The 17551-nt window shown below is 33.3% G+C and overlaps 2 protein-coding genes across 2 annotated transcripts; both read right to left on the bottom strand.

Annotated features, from left to right (window-relative positions):
• Positions 1–540: 540 nt before the first annotated feature.
• On the bottom strand, positions 541–1800 carry LOC132278027 (protein ALP1-like). The gene is made up of 2 exons (XM_059779859.1): positions 1068–1800; positions 541–986 (listed from the first exon to the last, which is right to left on the bottom strand). The coding sequence occupies exons 1-2, from the start codon at positions 1798–1800 to the stop codon at positions 541–543; spliced, it is 1179 nt and encodes a 392-aa protein (XP_059635842.1).
• Positions 1801–2243: 443 nt separating this feature from the next.
• LOC132278025 (uncharacterized) lies at positions 2244–3275 on the bottom strand. Its single transcript, XM_059779858.1, has 2 exons — positions 2898–3275; positions 2244–2810 (listed from the first exon to the last, which is right to left on the bottom strand). Exons 1-2 carry the CDS (start codon positions 3273–3275, stop codon positions 2244–2246), a joined length of 945 nt encoding a protein of 314 aa, XP_059635841.1.
• Between the last annotated feature and the right edge of the window lie 14276 nt (positions 3276–17551).

Raw genomic sequence — 17551 nt, 5'->3', positions numbered from 1 at the left:
ACTCAACATTAAAAATAAATAATCTCTAATCACATTTTATAATACTACATGAGAGTCAATATTTGTAAAAAAAATTTGCAATAACCTATTTACAAGTTCTTTGCAATAACCTGCTTCAATTTTATTATCCTGATACCTGTATAGTCCAACACAACATTAAAATAAAAACAAACTCAATTGAAAGCATAATTGAAATAGAGTGTATAACATTTACAAGTCCTTAAATATTCAACCAACAAATTAAACAAGTTTAAGTTGTACATAAAATGTTTGGAACAAAGCATTAACAATACATAGTTGTCACTAAAAATTGATAAGAAGTTCATAAAGTGGATGACAATGGCAACGACACATCATCTTCATAATAGCACATGTGGCCTTCAAGAGAGCATCAACACACTTCATATCTGCAATAATAGCATTTAAGTTGAATTATATATCTGTAAAAAAGATTTATATTACATATATATATTGCAAGCTCACAATAGCAACAAATATATTACATATAAAAGAAAATATATACCATCACTTTCAGAAGGATCAAGAGTGCTGAAGAGAATTCCAAATTTGATCAGCAATAGTATTACGCAACTGATCCATTTCTCGAAGCTGAGCCGAAGGCACATGCTCAACAATCTCATCATCTTCACCATCACTTTGAGGAGTATCATTACCATCAAATATGTCATCAGGCTGATGCTGATTTTTGATGAAATTATGTAATGTGCAACAAGCCATTACAATCAATACTTGTGTTAAAAACTTATAAGGAGGCATTGCCCTCAAAATAGCGAATCTCATCTTCAATAACCCAAAGCATCGCTCAATTATATTTCTCAAAGATGAATGCCTATGATTGAACACTTCCTCCCGACGACGAGGTTGTCTAGTCCTACGGTATTCCTGAAAGTGGTAAGTATGACCTCGAAATGGGGCCAAATAACCAGGCTTATTGGCATACCCTGAGTCCACCAAATAATACTTACCTGCAATGTTTAGAATACATAAAGATATATACAGTATGATAAACTAACCATATATTAAGTGAATTTGTAAAATAATATTACCTGCTGGTGAAGTTAGAAAGTTCATTGCCTCATTTTCAGTACACTCATTTAGGATTCTCGAATCATTAGCTGAGCCTTCCCACCCAGCTAGCACATATGTGAACCTCATGTCAAAGTCACATACAGCCATTACATTTTGTGTAGTATAACCCTTTCTACCACGAAATGGAAGTTGTGTACTTGCTGGCAGAGTTGCAGGAATGTGGGTTCCATCTATAGCTCCCACACAATGCCTGAAGTAAGGGTAAAACCTAGAAGACTCTCTAATCTTATTCGGAATCACAGAAAAATTAGGAGGGGCAATGATATGGGTGCCCAACTGACATACTGCATGCAACACAGCATGGAAGTGTCTAGAAATGGTTTCAGTGGAGTGTTGAAATCTCTCTGCTACAACACGATTCCTTTGATTATGAGATAAAGTGAGCAAAAAGATTGCCACTTGTTCATAAACAGTTAAAAATTTAGAATCCTTCAGCCCTATACCTTTCAGGGTACTACACAATGTTCTGAAAACTTCAGGGTACATCCTAAAATTTTCATAACATCTTTCTCTATGGCCGTTTAAAATCTCCATAACATATGTTTCCCCTTGTAAAATGGAATCCCTACAACGCCTCTTTTGATAGAAGTTCTGCTCTTCTAAAAGAGCAGCAAATATTAAGACACTCTCATTATCCTCCTCATCGTTATATAATTGAATTATTCTTCTTATATTGTTCCACATATCCATTACCCTAATTAAAGATTTAATACAAGCAAAACATTTAAGTTAATAAGCAAATCAATTAAATAATAAACAAAACATTTAAATAATAAAACTAACATTTAAATAATGGTATTAAAGTATTTGAGTACTAACAGACATCCAAGAAATAAAATTATTTAAGTTATTATAGCCATCCAAATGTAAGATAATAAAAGTATTTAAGTTATTACAACAATCCAGATGTGAGATAATAAAAATATTTAAGTTATTACAGTAATCCAAATGTGAGATAATAAAAGTATTTAAGTTATTACAGTCATCCAGATGTGAGATAATAAAAATATTTAAGTTATTACAGTCATCCAAATGTGAGATAATAAAAGTATTTAAGTTATTACAGTCATCCAAATGTGAGATAGTAATAAGTTAAACGATGACACAAAACACAATCATCCATAAAGAAAAACTCAAACATTCAATGCCCAACCAATTCTTACATCCTCAGGTGCCGAAAGAAAAAATTTCTGCCACTTCTCAGAATCATGTAATAACTTCGATACCTTAGCGAATTGGGCTATCTCAATTCTAGGTATTTTTTGTAAAAGGAGCATGGAGGCATCAAACATTTTATAATCTCTATCATTTTTTAAGGGAGAGAGAGCTTCATCATCTCCTTTCTCACATGAAGATACACGAGTAGAAGTAAAAGATGCTTTAGCTGCTTTCTCTATTGCAGCTTCCATTCTCTCAGCTCTCCTCTCAGAATTCTCATTCATGTTTGACAAGAGTGCAGCTATACCAGGAGATAAAACATCTCTTTTGGCTTTCTTACCTTTACGTAAAGGTGGGGGACTGACCTCACAACCCTCTTCCTCATCATCGTCATCATTGGGAGTGGGCAAAATGATTGTGGGTGGTGCTGTAGTGGATGGGTGGGCATGCATCCCTTTTGCATATGTGTCCCCAAATATAGTCGACATCTTGTCAAAATACTTACATCCATACTTTTTATACTTATTTGCATTCGTAACAACCTACAAATTTTGTTATAATATTAACCACATAACCAATAATATACAAGATTTTATTATTTATTTAGGACTAATAATTAAATTACTAACCTTGCACAACCTGTCCCATCTCTCTTCCTCAACTATAACCATGCCCGTCTCATTGTTATATCCCACGCCAGTCTCCGATAATAATTTCTTAAACTCAGTATAAATTTTCCTCAAACCACTAAACTTATTCCGAAGTTGGGTTAAACCAAATTTTTTCCCCGTTTGAACATTCATTTGTTTGACTAAATTACTCCAACCACTTTTACTAAATGTTGTGCCACTACGATTATTAGCTTTAACTTCTTCCACCATAATATTCACGAATTTTTCAATGAGTGACTCATACCATAACAATTTTCCATCGTTCGTAACTTCAAACACTTCTTCAATTGTGAGAGAATCACCGCATTGTTCCACATTCTCAACATTCATATCCATCTAACATATTAATAACAACACTAAGATTAATAACAAAAAAATAATAATTTTAAATTAGGAAAAACTATTGATGGTATTAAAGTTACTCTATCACAACTACTGATTCATGAATGTTTATACTATTACAATATGTTTATTCCCCTTTTATACATTTGCTAGAAAGAGCTATGATTTTAAGTTTTACTTAGTTCCTAGGAAACGTACATATAGTTAATATGGCATAAGTGCTGGAAAGCCCTACGAGAAGTTCACACATTTAATAAAGAATACTGAATCAAAATATAAAAAATAAAAAACAAGAAGAGAAAGGAGAAATTGGTGATAAATGTTATAATATTAGGTATTTTACTAAAGGAAAATATGGTCATTTCATTGTAATAGCAATTGTATATATATACACATATGTGATAGGAGAAGGGAAACACTCTTACTCACAAAATTTCACTAATAATTGAAACCCTGACTCAAACTAATAAATTAAGAATGAACCAAAAGTATAAAAATAAAACTGGAGAAAAAAATTACAATCCAAAGTAAACTTACAAAGAGTAAAATAAAAACAAAAGAAAAAATAATAATAATAATGCTTCTAAAAAGAAAAAGTAAAGAGAGTGTTTAATGTAAGAGGTTAAAAATTGAGTGAAAATTAAAGTTTTGAATTAAAAATGGCCATATATAACGTACCTTTTGAACGAGAGTGTTTGGACGTAAAAAGTTAAAAATTTGGAGTGAAGATGAGAGTTTTGAGATTTTGATGTCCAAAATTTGAAACTTTGAATGAAAATGAGAGTTTTGAACTAAAAATAACCTTATTGAAGGTAACTTATCAAAGAACGAGAGTTTTTTTATGTAAAAAGTTTAAAACACGAAATGAAATTGAGAGTTTAGAATTAAAAATGAACTTATTAAAAAACTTGGAAGTAACGAGAGTGTTTTGAAGTAAAAAGTTAAAAACTTGGAGTAAAATTGATAGTTTTGAGTTAAAAATGGCCATATTCAAGTGAGCTTTGAAGTAACGAGAGTGTTTTGAAGTAAAAAGTTAAAAACTTGGAGTAAAAAGTTAGAAGCTTGGAATGAAAATGAGTGTTTTGAATTAAAAATGGCCTTATCCAAGGTACCTTTTGAAGGAATGAGAGTGTTTTGATATAAAAAAGAGAGAAACATAGAGTGAAAATGTATGTCTTGAATTAAAAATTACCTTATTCAAGGTATCTTTGAGGAAGCAAGAGTGTATTGATATAAAAAGTAATAAATTTTGAGTGAAAATTAGAGTTTTGAGTTAAAAATGACCATATGCAAGGAACAAGAGTGCACAGATATAGCATTTGTTTTCTTTTCCCACTGCTTAAGGGATTCATAATGGTCAATTACAGTCACAAGTAAATCAATTAAGAAATAATTCATGAAAGGAAATGCGGAAAAGAAATTTGAAACTAATGGTATATAATATTTTCACAAACCCCATGTGTATAAGATTTCTGACCATTAGAGGGCATAATCAATGTATATATTTAAATAAACAAATGAAATACAATTTATCCATATGGATAACAGCTCCTTTTTTTTCAGAACACATGCTACTAGTACTCGACTTTGACCAAAAATAGCTTCAACACTAATTCAACGCAGAAAAACTCAAAACATTTACAAATGAATAAACCTATGTGGAAGTTTCCAAATATAATCTAGTTATAGCTTCACAATTCCCCATAAGCATAGCTAAGGAAAGATTCATTAACATATATAGAACTAAAAAAATAATTTGCCAAATTTAACATACCAAACTTCAATTTTTTTCTCGCTGAAAGAGTATATAACATATATAGAACTAAAAAAATAATTCACATCCAGTCTAATCAATAAGCATAACTAAGGAAAGATTCATTAAAATATATGAATACAAAGGGCAATAAATAGCAGAGACCCATTTTAATTTGAATTAGTGGGTTATAAAATAATAATTGTAAAGAACCCAAAAAAAAAAATCAAATGAAGGAGGATTAGAGAACATCGAGACCTTATAGGGGTAGTGCCAACAACAAGAGCTGAAGCATGAGAGTGGCGATACGAAGAGCTGTGTCGAAGCTTGAGGCAGTGTTTCACAAATGGGTTTGATGTGCTTGTGATGGATTTCAAATGAGAAGGCAGAGAAATGGTCACCACTGAACTCTCACCATCATCATCATCATCATAAGCATTAGGGCTCCTAGGAAGTTGAGTTCTTGTTTGGGAAAATGGCAATTTGGTCTGTGAATTTGATGCTTTGATGAGTGGCAGATGAATGGTTGATACCCAGGAAGTGTTCGCACATTGCATTCTTCTTCTCACACACACTTCTTAGAATTCACTCGGTGTCCCTTTTTTCTTCCGTTTCTTTTATGAAGTAACGAGAGAGTTTTGATGTATAAAGTTAGAAACTTGGAGTAAAATTAAGAGTTTTGAGTTAAAAATGACCTTATTCAAGGTAGCTTGGAAGGAACGAGGTGTTTTGAAAGTAAACAGTTAAACTCTTGGAAAGAAAATGAGAATTTCGAGTTAACAATGACTTTGTTAAAGACGCATTTGAAGGAATGAGAGTGTCTAATGTAAAATTTTCAAAACTTTTAGTGAAAATGAGAGATTTGAATTAAAAATGACCTTATGCAAGGTCCCTTTTGAAGTAAAAAAGTGTTTTGATGTGAAAAAAGAGAAACCTTGAGTGAAAATGAATGTTTAGAAATAAAAAGGGCCTTACTCAAGGTATCTTTGAGTATGCAAGAGTGTTTTGATGTAAAAAGTTAGATATTTTAGGTGAAAATGAGATTTTAGACTTAAAAATGACCTTTTTTAAAGACACAATTAAAGGAATGAGTGTGTTTAATGTAAAAAGTTCAAAAATTCGATTGAAAATGAGAGGTTTGAGTTAAAAATAACCTTATACATGGTACCTCTTGAAGAAAATAGAGTGTTTTGATGTAAAAAGTTAGAAACTTGGAGAGAAGATAAGAGGCTTTAGTAGAAAATGACCTTATTCAAGGTACCTTTGAAGGAACGAAAGAATTTCAATGTAAAAAGTTTCAAACTTTGAGTCAAAATGAGATTTTATAGTTGAAAATGACCTTGTTAAAGATACTTTGAAGGAATGAGAGTGTCTAATGTAAAAGGTTAAAAACTTTGAGTGAAAATGATAGCTTTAAGTTAAAAATGACCAAATGCAAGGTACCTTTGGAAGGAACGAGAGGAACTTTGACTAAAATCGAGACTTTTGAGTTAAAAATTACCTTATTCAAGGTACCTTTTGAAGGAATGATTGGTTTCATGTAAAAAAGAGACACACTTTGAGTGAGAATGAAAGTTTTAAGTTTAAAATGACCTTATTAAAGGTAGATTTGAGGAAACCATAGTGTTTTGATGTAAAACGTTAGAAATTTTAAGTGAAAGTGAGAATTTAAAGTTAAAAATTACCTTATTCAAGGTACGTTTGAAAGAACAAGAGTGTTAAAAGTAAAAAGTTAGAAACTTTGGATGAAAGTGAGTTTTAAGATAAAAATGACCTTATTCAACTTATTAAAAAAAAAAAAAAAGAGAGACCTTGTTCAGAGTACCTTTTGAAGTGTCTAAAGTGTTTTAATGTGACAAGTTAGAAACTTACCGTGAAAATGAGAGTAATGACTTTATTCAAGGTACCTTTATAGAAACAAGAGTGTTTTGATGTAAATGTAATAAACTAGGAGTGAAAATGAGATATTTGAGTTAAAAATAACCATATTCAAGGTACCTTTGTAGGACGAGAATGTGTTCATATAAAAAGTTAGAATCTTTGAGTGAAAACGAGTGTTTTTGGTTAAAAATGACCTTCTTCAAGGTACCTTTAAAGGAAATATAGTGTTTTGATGTAAAAACTTACAAACTTCGAGTGAAATTTAGTGTTTTGAATTCAAAATGACCTACAAGAGTTTTTTTACATAAAAAGTGTTAAACTTTTAATCAAAATGAGAGTTTTGATTTAATACCTTTTGAAGTAACGAGAGTGTTTTGATGAGATGAAATAAAAATGAGATGAATGACTAATATAAGACGACTTTCAATCAAAGGAGAAAGAAAAAAAAATTCTATTCTGTAAGACTATAATTTATATAAACAGCATAACCAACTTTCATTTGGTAAAACCGTGTATTTAGTACATGGAAATGCTAAAGTTCAGACATGCAACTTATATGCAATCACTTGAAACAGAGTTATAAATTGCATGTAAATTATTGAGCGAGATGTTGAACCTTTTGATTGCTGCATGAATTTGAGGTGCTAGATACAAATTTGCCTGAAAGAGTAGCCAAAATATATTTTAGGAAATAATATATGCATAACAAAAGTAATTTGTAAGCACGTGTACTGCATTTAATAAGGGTCCAAGGTGCTATGCCACATATAACTCTGATCAAGGCCGAGATAACCGTAATTATTAATGCAAACAATTCTGATTCCTTGTCTAACATGCTTTGTGATGCCCTAAAATTATAAAAACAAAACAATATAAAATAAATAAATAAATAAATAAAGACATTGCACCTCTTTGAAAATAATTACATCATAAAATATTGAAGTACACTTAGCTACCTATCTAAGCTACAATACAAGTGTACAAGCAAACAAAGTGGATCAATCCATATTATATACATCTGCACTCTAATTCACTACTCAAGCGAATTTTTTTTCCCTAAAACAGTTTTCTATTGAGTTGAAGTTCTTGAATTAGCAATTTAAATAATTTGAATGCAATGATTCACATTATAATCGTATTTTCAGAGCTTCATCCTGATCTTTCAGTTAGTCTTAAACGAGCACTAGCTCTTTGAACCACGTCCATCTAACCTGGCTCAATTCTTACAAATCTCCTGTTCCAGGTTATTCTTTTGCCCTTGATCTTGATTCTCAATTCATATAAGCTCTATCGCAGCAATTTTGCTCATTTTTGCTTACAAAACGTCCTAAAATTTTGGGTTCAGCTTTTCCATCTAAAAAGGGGAAAACCCAGTATTCATTATGTGTCTCATATGTCCTTATGAGTTCATCCTTATGGATTCAAACTCAACAATGCAATCGGATTTTGGATGCAAGAATGCAAGTGAACAACTTTACAAGACATCACCAATGTCAAATTTTCATATCTAGATATATAACATATTAAAACAAATGACCTCCGTATTAATTATTATATAATCTGAGTGATGAAAATATCAATTTGAGTTGCATTAGCCAAAAGTACAACACCATTATTATTTATTTTAAATTTCTTTCAGTTAATCATCTAAAATACGTGAAACATAATTCTTATTGTTATTCTCATTAAAGAGGATCATAATATATGCAGTGATCTTTCATACAACAACTTTACAATTGATCAATCAGGACCATCTCCAACATGTCAATTACAGAAAGTGTAAGATTACTCGCAAGTTCTTACTTTTAAATCATTATTATTTTTCTTCAAACCAGCCTAACTTTTCACTCCGTTTATTTTCTTCAGAAACTTGTTCAGCAGCTCTTTAGCGGGCAACACATCGTAAATTTCTAAAGCATTAGAAGAATTTCCATCATAAAATTCTCCATCATTTGCATTAAGTTACTGAGTACATGCTTCAATTTATTATATTAATTGAAATAGTACCAAACAAAAAGCAAAGAAAGCATCAAGTAATTAGTAGAAATAAAAACAACAAATCTGGAAAACTAGTTCAAGAAGACAAAGAAAGAGAAAAGAAACAGAAAATACCCTAAAAATAATAAAAGACTACGATATGATCAAGCCTGCACAGCTGTACAGAAATGGGTTGATAATCAAGGAAGAGAACGATAACTCTACATGAACAACGGCTTAGAGAGGGAGAGAAATGAGGAGAGAGTGGCGGGTAGGGCGGTGGAATCCTAGGGTTTTGATAAGATAAACACTACAAAATATACAAAAATGGGTTGATGATCAAGAAAGAGAACCATACCTCTACAAACTCTGGTGATAATAGGTTTTGATTCTTGCAGACAGATAGATAAACTGAAATAAATGGGTTCTGAACTTCTGATTCTTGTAGATTTGGGCAAGTTCAGAGTAGAGAACGAGAATAGAGATGGAGGCGATTGGAAATCGCCCTTGAATCGTAGAGAGCGTATCGGGTGAGGAGAGAGAAAATTTGTGCAAAAATAACCTAAAATGTTTGTATAGCTGAAACAAATTGGGCCGACTGTTTCATCCGCTACAGTGCTTTTTATTGGGCTACAGTGTTGAAACAAGAAAAAACACCAATTTGGTGTTTCACTGTTGGGCCAAAATTTGGTACTGTTTAAAACATTGTTTTTTACTGTTTAAAACAAAACAAGTGCTACCAAACATGTTTTTGGGCCTGAAATGAAGCTCTGCAACAAAAACACCAAAGTAAAACACCAACCAAACAGGCCCTAAGTTTTTCGATCTGCACTATCAACTTTGTGCTTGGTGAAAGCAGAATCGTCACAAGGCGATCATTGCGGGCGACAAAGATAAATGTATGAAGGAAAAGAGAGAAAATAAGAATAATAAATTGCGTGGAGAATAATCTGCTAAGGTGTAATTTCGTCCAAAAATTTGCTTCAAAAAATCACTTAAACGAACATCAATTAAAAATATAAAAATAATAATAATAATAATAATAATAATAAACTCTTTTGGAATAGTCTAGATGAATTTTTCATCAAAAATATTTATAAGAGAAATTTTTCGCAAGTAATTAATAGGTGGAGTTTTTTTTTTTTTAAAAGAATCCATTGATTTGCCTTTTATTTATTTAATTCTTTTTAAGAAGGCTGTCCCCTTTGTAGCAAGTCTCCATAAGCCACTTGGGGAGATCGATACCACTGTTGCATTATAAAATCTGTTAATATTTGGTAGTGTAAGTATTGTAATGTGACTTAGATTTAATCTAATGTCATTATAGAAGAAGGGGTACACAAAATCTCTTGAGCAAAAGGATCATGATTCAAATATAAATTATCTTTCATTTTCTTGAAATTAAAAGATTCAATTTATAAAAAAAAGCAGTTAGTATTTCAAAACTCCATTAAAAACACCCGTGTTTTACATTGATTTCCTTGCACTTTCTTGAAATTAAAAGATTCAATTTCTAAATAGAATGAATGTGTTTCGTATTTCCTGGGCAATACAATTTTTTTTAATGAATGTGTTTCGTATTTCCTAGGCAATACAATTTAAAAAAAAAAAAAAATTTATTTATACTTCTTACTTATTTTAACAAAATAGTAGTGGTCCCACTTATTACTACTGTAACTGGTCAGTTACCGCAGTTTCCTGGAAGTTTCGTGATCTGCAGTTTCATGGAAGTTTCGTGATAGAAGAAAAGAAAACGCGTTTTCATTGCTGTCTCAGCTCTACACTATAAATATTCACACAATCTCTTTGTCAATTACATCAAGAGGAAATGGATAGAAGGACTTCTCTCCAAAACATACGTTGCATTCGTTTGCCTACCTTTGAGATCTATTTGTATACATTTGAGATGATCAATCTATTTGTATACATTTGAGATCTAAGGAGGCGTTCCTTTTTAGCCAGATCGAACTCAAGGGTGAAATCAAATTCATGATAGTACGTGGTCAAACCTGGTGAACCGGACCGGGGACGGGTGGGTAATTGTCCCAAAACTTAATTGCATTTTTGGTAGTTTATAACGCGTGCGCAAAAATATTTGTTAATGAGAGACAGTTCCGGTATCCGGTCAGTTTAGACCGCGATTGCGATCTCAGTCGCAATCGATAGTGCGAACCGCGGCGGAATACACACTGGTGGGGTTGATTTTAGGGGTGGAGACGGCGGTGGTTTTAGTGGTGAATACGGTGGTTGTGGTTCGTGCCGAAATACACTGATGGTGGTGGTACGTTGTCGTCGAGGTGTGAATGGAGGTAGTTGTGGCGGTGTTGGAGTGGTGGTGGTATGCAGACGTTTGCAACGTCCTTGATTCACTAGATCAGAAAACTGCTCACTCACGTCTGAGTTGTTACTTGATTCTTTCCAGTTAGTTGGAACACAAATAAAATAAATTAACAAAATAACATTTTAGGGTAGAATGGGGCAACGAGATCTGGTGGTGGTGGTGGTGGTGGTGGAAGTGGAAGGTGAAGGTGGCAGGAAGCGTAGATGGAAGGTGGAGGCAGTGATGGTGATAACGGTAATGGTGGTGTTGGAAGGCGTTGCTGGTGGACGGGGTGTGGTGGCGGCAATAACGGTGGTGAAAGGCGGTAGAAGTGGTGGTGGTAGAAGGCGTTGTGGGTGGATATGGTGGAAGCCGGTGGCAGTGGCGGCGGCGGCAAAAGTCGGTGGAGGTGGCGGAAGGTCGCTGCGGTGGTGATTGAGAGAGCAGTGTGGTGGTAGAGGTGGCAACCACGATGGCAGTGGTACGAAGGAGTGGTGGTGTTTTTTTTTTAAAAAAAAAATTTTGATTTGGAAATGGAATTATCAGAATTTTCAGTTCCACTCAACAGTCAACACCCACCTTTATCTCTCAACAATAAATCGTATATACACTAATAAATATATATATATATATATATATATATATATATCCACCTTAAAACGTTGAATGATTCAATTTCGTCGAATATTAATAGATATTTATCTATATATCCAAATCATATATTTTTTATTTTTTTTATTTTTAAACACATGATCCAAATCATATGGCATATGGGTACCCTACCTTTTACCCTAGTAGAGATCTCTAATATCTATCGTCATGATACAGTGCTATATATATTGAGAGAGTTATATAGCTTTATACGTAGAGTATAGAATTAGAGGTCTTTGTACTAATTTTTTCCGACCAGACACAATGATCGAAGATTCGAATCTAATGCTCTATAAGTTCTAAGAATGTCCACGCCAGTTTGTCATGGATAGTGCTTGGAATCCAATTTGGAATTAAATAAATTGAATTAAAAAAAGTCAAATTTAAAAAAAAAAAAAAAAAAAATTGCACCGATTTGGATTACAGATTAGGGCTCTCAGTGAATTACATTTCTTTTTTTAAGGGAGTGATATTGAACTTTAGGGCCAATATTGTCTTTTCACACTCGACAAGAGCAGACAGTCATTTTGAAGTCGCCAAATCTCAAGGTAGGAAGTCAGAAAGCATCACACTTCACCTATTGTGATGCATCGAACACCTAAGGTGCCGTGTCAGACATAAATTGTGTGTCGGATAAAGAAAAATACTTACTATTTATTTTGTACACTTTCAACATATAATAAGTAATTTTGTAATTATTTTTTTAAATAATAGGATTCAATACAATTAAAAATATATTATGAGTTAAGTAAAAAAAAAAAACATAAAATTTTAAAAATAAAAATAACAAACATTTAGCTCTAAGATTTAAATTAGTAAGTTCAAAGATAAAATGAGTGAAAAATATTATTTAATATATAATAATATATATTTTTTGTACTCCTGGCGCAATTTTTTGTATTTTTCTTTGTAAATTTGCCGTATATTGAGTAATAACTACCAAAAAAAATGTTTTAATTGTGTATAATTTGACAAAGCAGAATAATTTAACTTTAAGTTCAGACCAAAATTTGACCCTGAAACTGTGTTCTCTCTCTGCTGCAGTTTTCTTTTGAAAAAGAATGAGTGAACAAATCAAGGGCTGGCCGCCACATCAAAATATTGACATTGAGGCAGGAGGCAGCAGCTTCCGCACCGTTGGTGACCACGATGAGATTTCTTCTTGCCCTTTCGACATTTTCAGGACAAAGTATGCCACACGCGACCGGTTAAAAAGATGGAGGGTATGTTTAATTTCATTATAAATTTTTATTTTTCTATAGGGCTGTTTTTGTGATGTGTGTCATTTTAAATTAACATAGGGATAATAATGTGAATATAATGTTACTCCGTATTTTGTTTGACCTCCTTGATTACAATAGGAAACAAGTAGTCCGTTGTTGAATATTCTCACGTGGGTGGTACTTACCAAGAAACTCAGCACAATAATTTGGAAGTACTTGAACTCCCGCGCTAGATTCGCCTTGGGCAAAAACGACCCCCACGCTTAATCTTTTACACTATATGGTTCTTAACTAATTATATTTGTTAAAATACTCTATTTTTGTAGGTGGTGTAATCTTGTTAATATTAAGTTATAATGCAATTTTAAAAAAGTAAATAAAAATACATATGATTGCATTATATTCTTAAGATCAGAATAGAGTCATTTTTAATTGTCCTATCCCCACAAATAGAGCCGTTGAAGAGACCCAATAGGAGAAGACAAGTGTTGAATATCAACAATCTCTTTATTTTCTACAGAACCTACGGACAATGATATCAATAAAATATTCAATGACTCATATGTCTGTCATGCAACAAAGTGGGGTTGGGACAGGATCCCATTTTAAGCACAGCTCTCCCATATTTATAAAAAACTGTTTATTAAACGCGCAAGGAGGGATGGGTTTAGGAGATTATTTTTGTAATAGTATTAGAATTTTGTAATTGTATTGGAATGAAGATAAATAATAAAATAAAATTTTAACTATAGTAATAATTATTTATTCTTATGTAAATAGAACAATATTCAAATTTTTAATTAGGATTTATGATTTAATATTATTGTAAGAACATCATAATAATAAGTAAAGATTCTCAAATAAAAAAAATTAAATATAAAATATATTATAAGGACAAAAGTATAATTTAGTAGTATAAATAAATAAATAAATATATATATATATATATATGTGTGTGTGTGTGTACACGTGTCCCAAAACTAATTTTTAATCTTAATTCTCATGCTCGCCCTTAATAGCTTTTAACTACCCTATAACATCTCTACAGGAGGAAAGGCCAATAGCCCACGAATATGGTGTCATCCCTAATCATTAAGTATACGAACTAATGAAAATTCTTTGTTTTTCTTGATAAACAAGAAATAACAAATCAGCATTGGTTGGGTAATGTATTCCCAATGTTAGGGGATTGAATACTTTCTCATCCGTATTCGTTGTGTTTTTAATAGAAAAAATTATGAATACATAAACTCAGGGACTCCATTTTACGATCACATTAAGTCAGATACAACTTGTGCAGGATGAAGATGAATTTGTGAGCTAATTTTTTTTCACCTCTTGTCTTACAAATGTTTATTACTATGATTAACATGAACAAAAAAAGTTTAAAATTTGTTACCACTTCTACCAATCAAACTGCCTTCCGTGTAGGACATGAAACGATGAAAAAAAAAAAACGCCAAATTTGGCGGTTGAAAAAAAATATATAAAAAATTGTAAAGTATTAGAAATTTTTTTTTTTTTAGGGTAAATTGCACTCACAAGCTTTTTCTCACACAGCCGACAATCAATGCACTTATTTACATTGATATCCTTGAGATTTCAAAATCATATTTATTTTTGATTATTTTATTAAGTTAATTTACAATCTATCAAACCTATTAATGGACAAACCACCTTAATCCACTCCATATATTTCTTCTCTGTAATCCCCCCTCTCTCAACCACCACCAACACGCACATGCAACCACAACCACCACCACCGCAGCCACTAATAAAAAAACAAGCCAAACCCAAAAAAAAAAAAAAACACATAACTCACTCTCTCTGTTCGATTCTCTCTTCCAAAAAAGACAACCTTTTTTCTTTTTTATTCACCACCAACTACGGCCTACACCCACGCCGCCGCCTCATCCCACCGGAAATACACAGAAAGGGTATGAGAAAGAAAGGGATTGGAGATCACGACTATCTCTAATCATCATCCAACCAATAATTTCATCTCAATTGCTTGGAAGCGCACTACCGAAAATTTCGCTGCTTCAAATCATTCCCGACGACAACATCGCACAACAGGTCCAACCTAGTGACTTCCTTTGCCTTTGCCTTTGCCTTTGCCGTCGATATCCCCAGCTAAGTCATTTCAAACCCCAAGACCACAACGTTGGTCCCAAGTGACCTCTGTAGGGGTTCTTTTTGATCAAACAATAAAATATCTTCATAATTGGAATATAGGACATAAAATGTGAAGGAAACAGAGGAGATGCTTAGTGTAGGAGGAGGAGAAGAAGACCAACTAACAAGATTTTTGATGGTGGTATAGTAAGTATACAGATTCTTATGACAGCTCCTTCTTCTGAGGGTTGGTTTATTCTTTCATAAGACAATGCTATTTATAGGCCCGGATTCCATTGGTCATTATCTAATGGTCTCCTCCATGCATGGTTTCTCACATGCATCACCTCCAATCTAGATTTCATGGGTAATCCCGGAGGTTTAAGAGTCTGAAGGGTCTAATCCCCTCATCGAGCCTTGCATTACATTGCTGTGTCATTCCTCCATTAATCAAGGGCATTAAATGTTGCTTGGCCGCCGGTTGGTGAACCTGACACAGATTCAAATGTGATTTTAAGGTTTGCTGTCATAATATGTATAATTCCATCATCTTGTTAATTGGGCCTTGCTAAGAGCGAAGGCACCTCTTGACTTCTCATCCACTAATCCAAGATCCTCCTAAGTTACCCAAATTTAGATCCTTTATAGCTGCGAAGATCCTACCTTCTCTTCGCGCTTATGTGTGAACTTTGCCAGCGAGCCCCTTAAGGCTCTGTTCTTTCGCGATGATGTTACAGGCTTAAAGTGCTCGAGGATTGGTCCTCCGAGACTTGGTGGGCCTGGCTTGAGGCCAGGCTTAGAGTGCTTGAGAGTTAGCTTCTCGAGGTTTGATGGGCCTAGCTCGATGCCAAGGCTTAGGGTGCTCGAGGGTTAGCTTCTCGAGACTTGATGGGCCTGGCTCGATGCCAGGGCTTAGGGTGCTCGAGGGTTAGTTTCTCGAAGCTTGATGGGCCTGTAGCGATGCTAAGGCTTAGAGTGCTCAAGGTTAGACTCTTGAGGCTTGATGGGCCTGGAGCAATACCAGGGCTTAGAGTGCTCGAGGGTTAGCTTCTCGAGGCTTAATGGCCTGTAGCGATGCCAGGACTTACTATGCTCAAGGTTAGACTCTTGAGGCTTGATGGGTCTGGAGTAATGCCAGGACTTAATATGCTTGATAATTGGTCTCTTAAGACTTTTAACTTTTCAAATTGCCACGGGGGATTTGGTTGGGATCGTGTTGACTTGTCAACATGCTATGTCAGCTTTCAATAGATGACACCCACAACCTCTTTTGCCTTTGTCGTCAACAGTACGGGTAAAACTGTTGCTAGATTAGAGCTTCGTTGAGAAGAAGTTGATGGAGAAGCTAAATATCACCGCTCATGATGGCCCGAGCAAGTTATTGGACCACCCGCTTTAAGTTTTGAAGTCATTTGAGCGGTTCGCCATCAATGGAGAGCTGAACTTGGACCTAACGTACTTCGATCTGATGGCTTATTCTTCTCTCTGGTTTGCGGCCCGCTGTTGGAACTTGGACTTGTTGTTGAACCGACTGGGTCTGAAGAACCAGGAGTGGTAAAGCTGTCCATTCCTTGATTCTCGCAGCGTTCATGTCTCGTTTGGGTTCACGGCGAAGATACAGTTGGCGACGACGGTGTAAAGGTGTTCATAACCCCGATCAAAGAGAATTTGTAGTGGTTCAAGGTCTGCCACAACAAAGCATGGTTGTGGCATTTAGGACAGTGGTGGTGTGTATAAATGTATTGTGTATATATCTGCATGTTATGATATTTTGGAGAAAGAATGAAAAATGGAAGTTATTTTGGTCCTTCAAAATTTAGTTTACAAATTTATACTTTTTATGTATTATTTGACCAAGTTAAAAGGTTAAATGATCATTTTTTTGTTTTTTTGGATGTAAGAGGTCCAGAGGGGTGTGTACGTAAATAGTACAAAGGGCATTGAGTGATATTGACAAAAAATTCAGAAAATATGAGAGTAATTTATTCATTTTTTAAGACAATAGGACGTTTCTTTAACTTTGAAAGAAAATAATAGAAAAGCGTTATCAGATAATCTTTTATAATTTTTATATTTATCTAAAAACAGATATTTTTATAATTAAATTTCTAAATAATCAGTTTTTACAATTTTCTGTTTTGTTAATTTATCCATTTTTTAAGACAATAGGACGTTTCTTTAACTATGAAAGAAAATAATACAAAAGCGATATCAGATAATCTTTTATAATTTTTATATTTATCTAAAAACAGATATTTTTATAATTAAATTTCTAAATAATCAGTTTTTACAATTTTCTGTTTTGTTTCATAGTTACTTATATTTTTAAAAATTCAAGACTTTGACTCGG

This window comes from Cornus florida, unplaced genomic scaffold, assembly GCF_030987335.1.
Source record: "Cornus florida cultivar Cherokee Brave unplaced genomic scaffold, ASM3098733v1 CherokeeBrave_3.0.0_Hap2_Chr10, whole genome shotgun sequence".
Lineage (NCBI taxonomy): Eukaryota > Viridiplantae > Streptophyta > Magnoliopsida > Cornales > Cornaceae > Cornus > Cornus florida.
The sequence above is the reverse complement of the archived record's forward strand: the minus strand, read 5'-3'. Positions and strand labels throughout refer to the sequence as shown.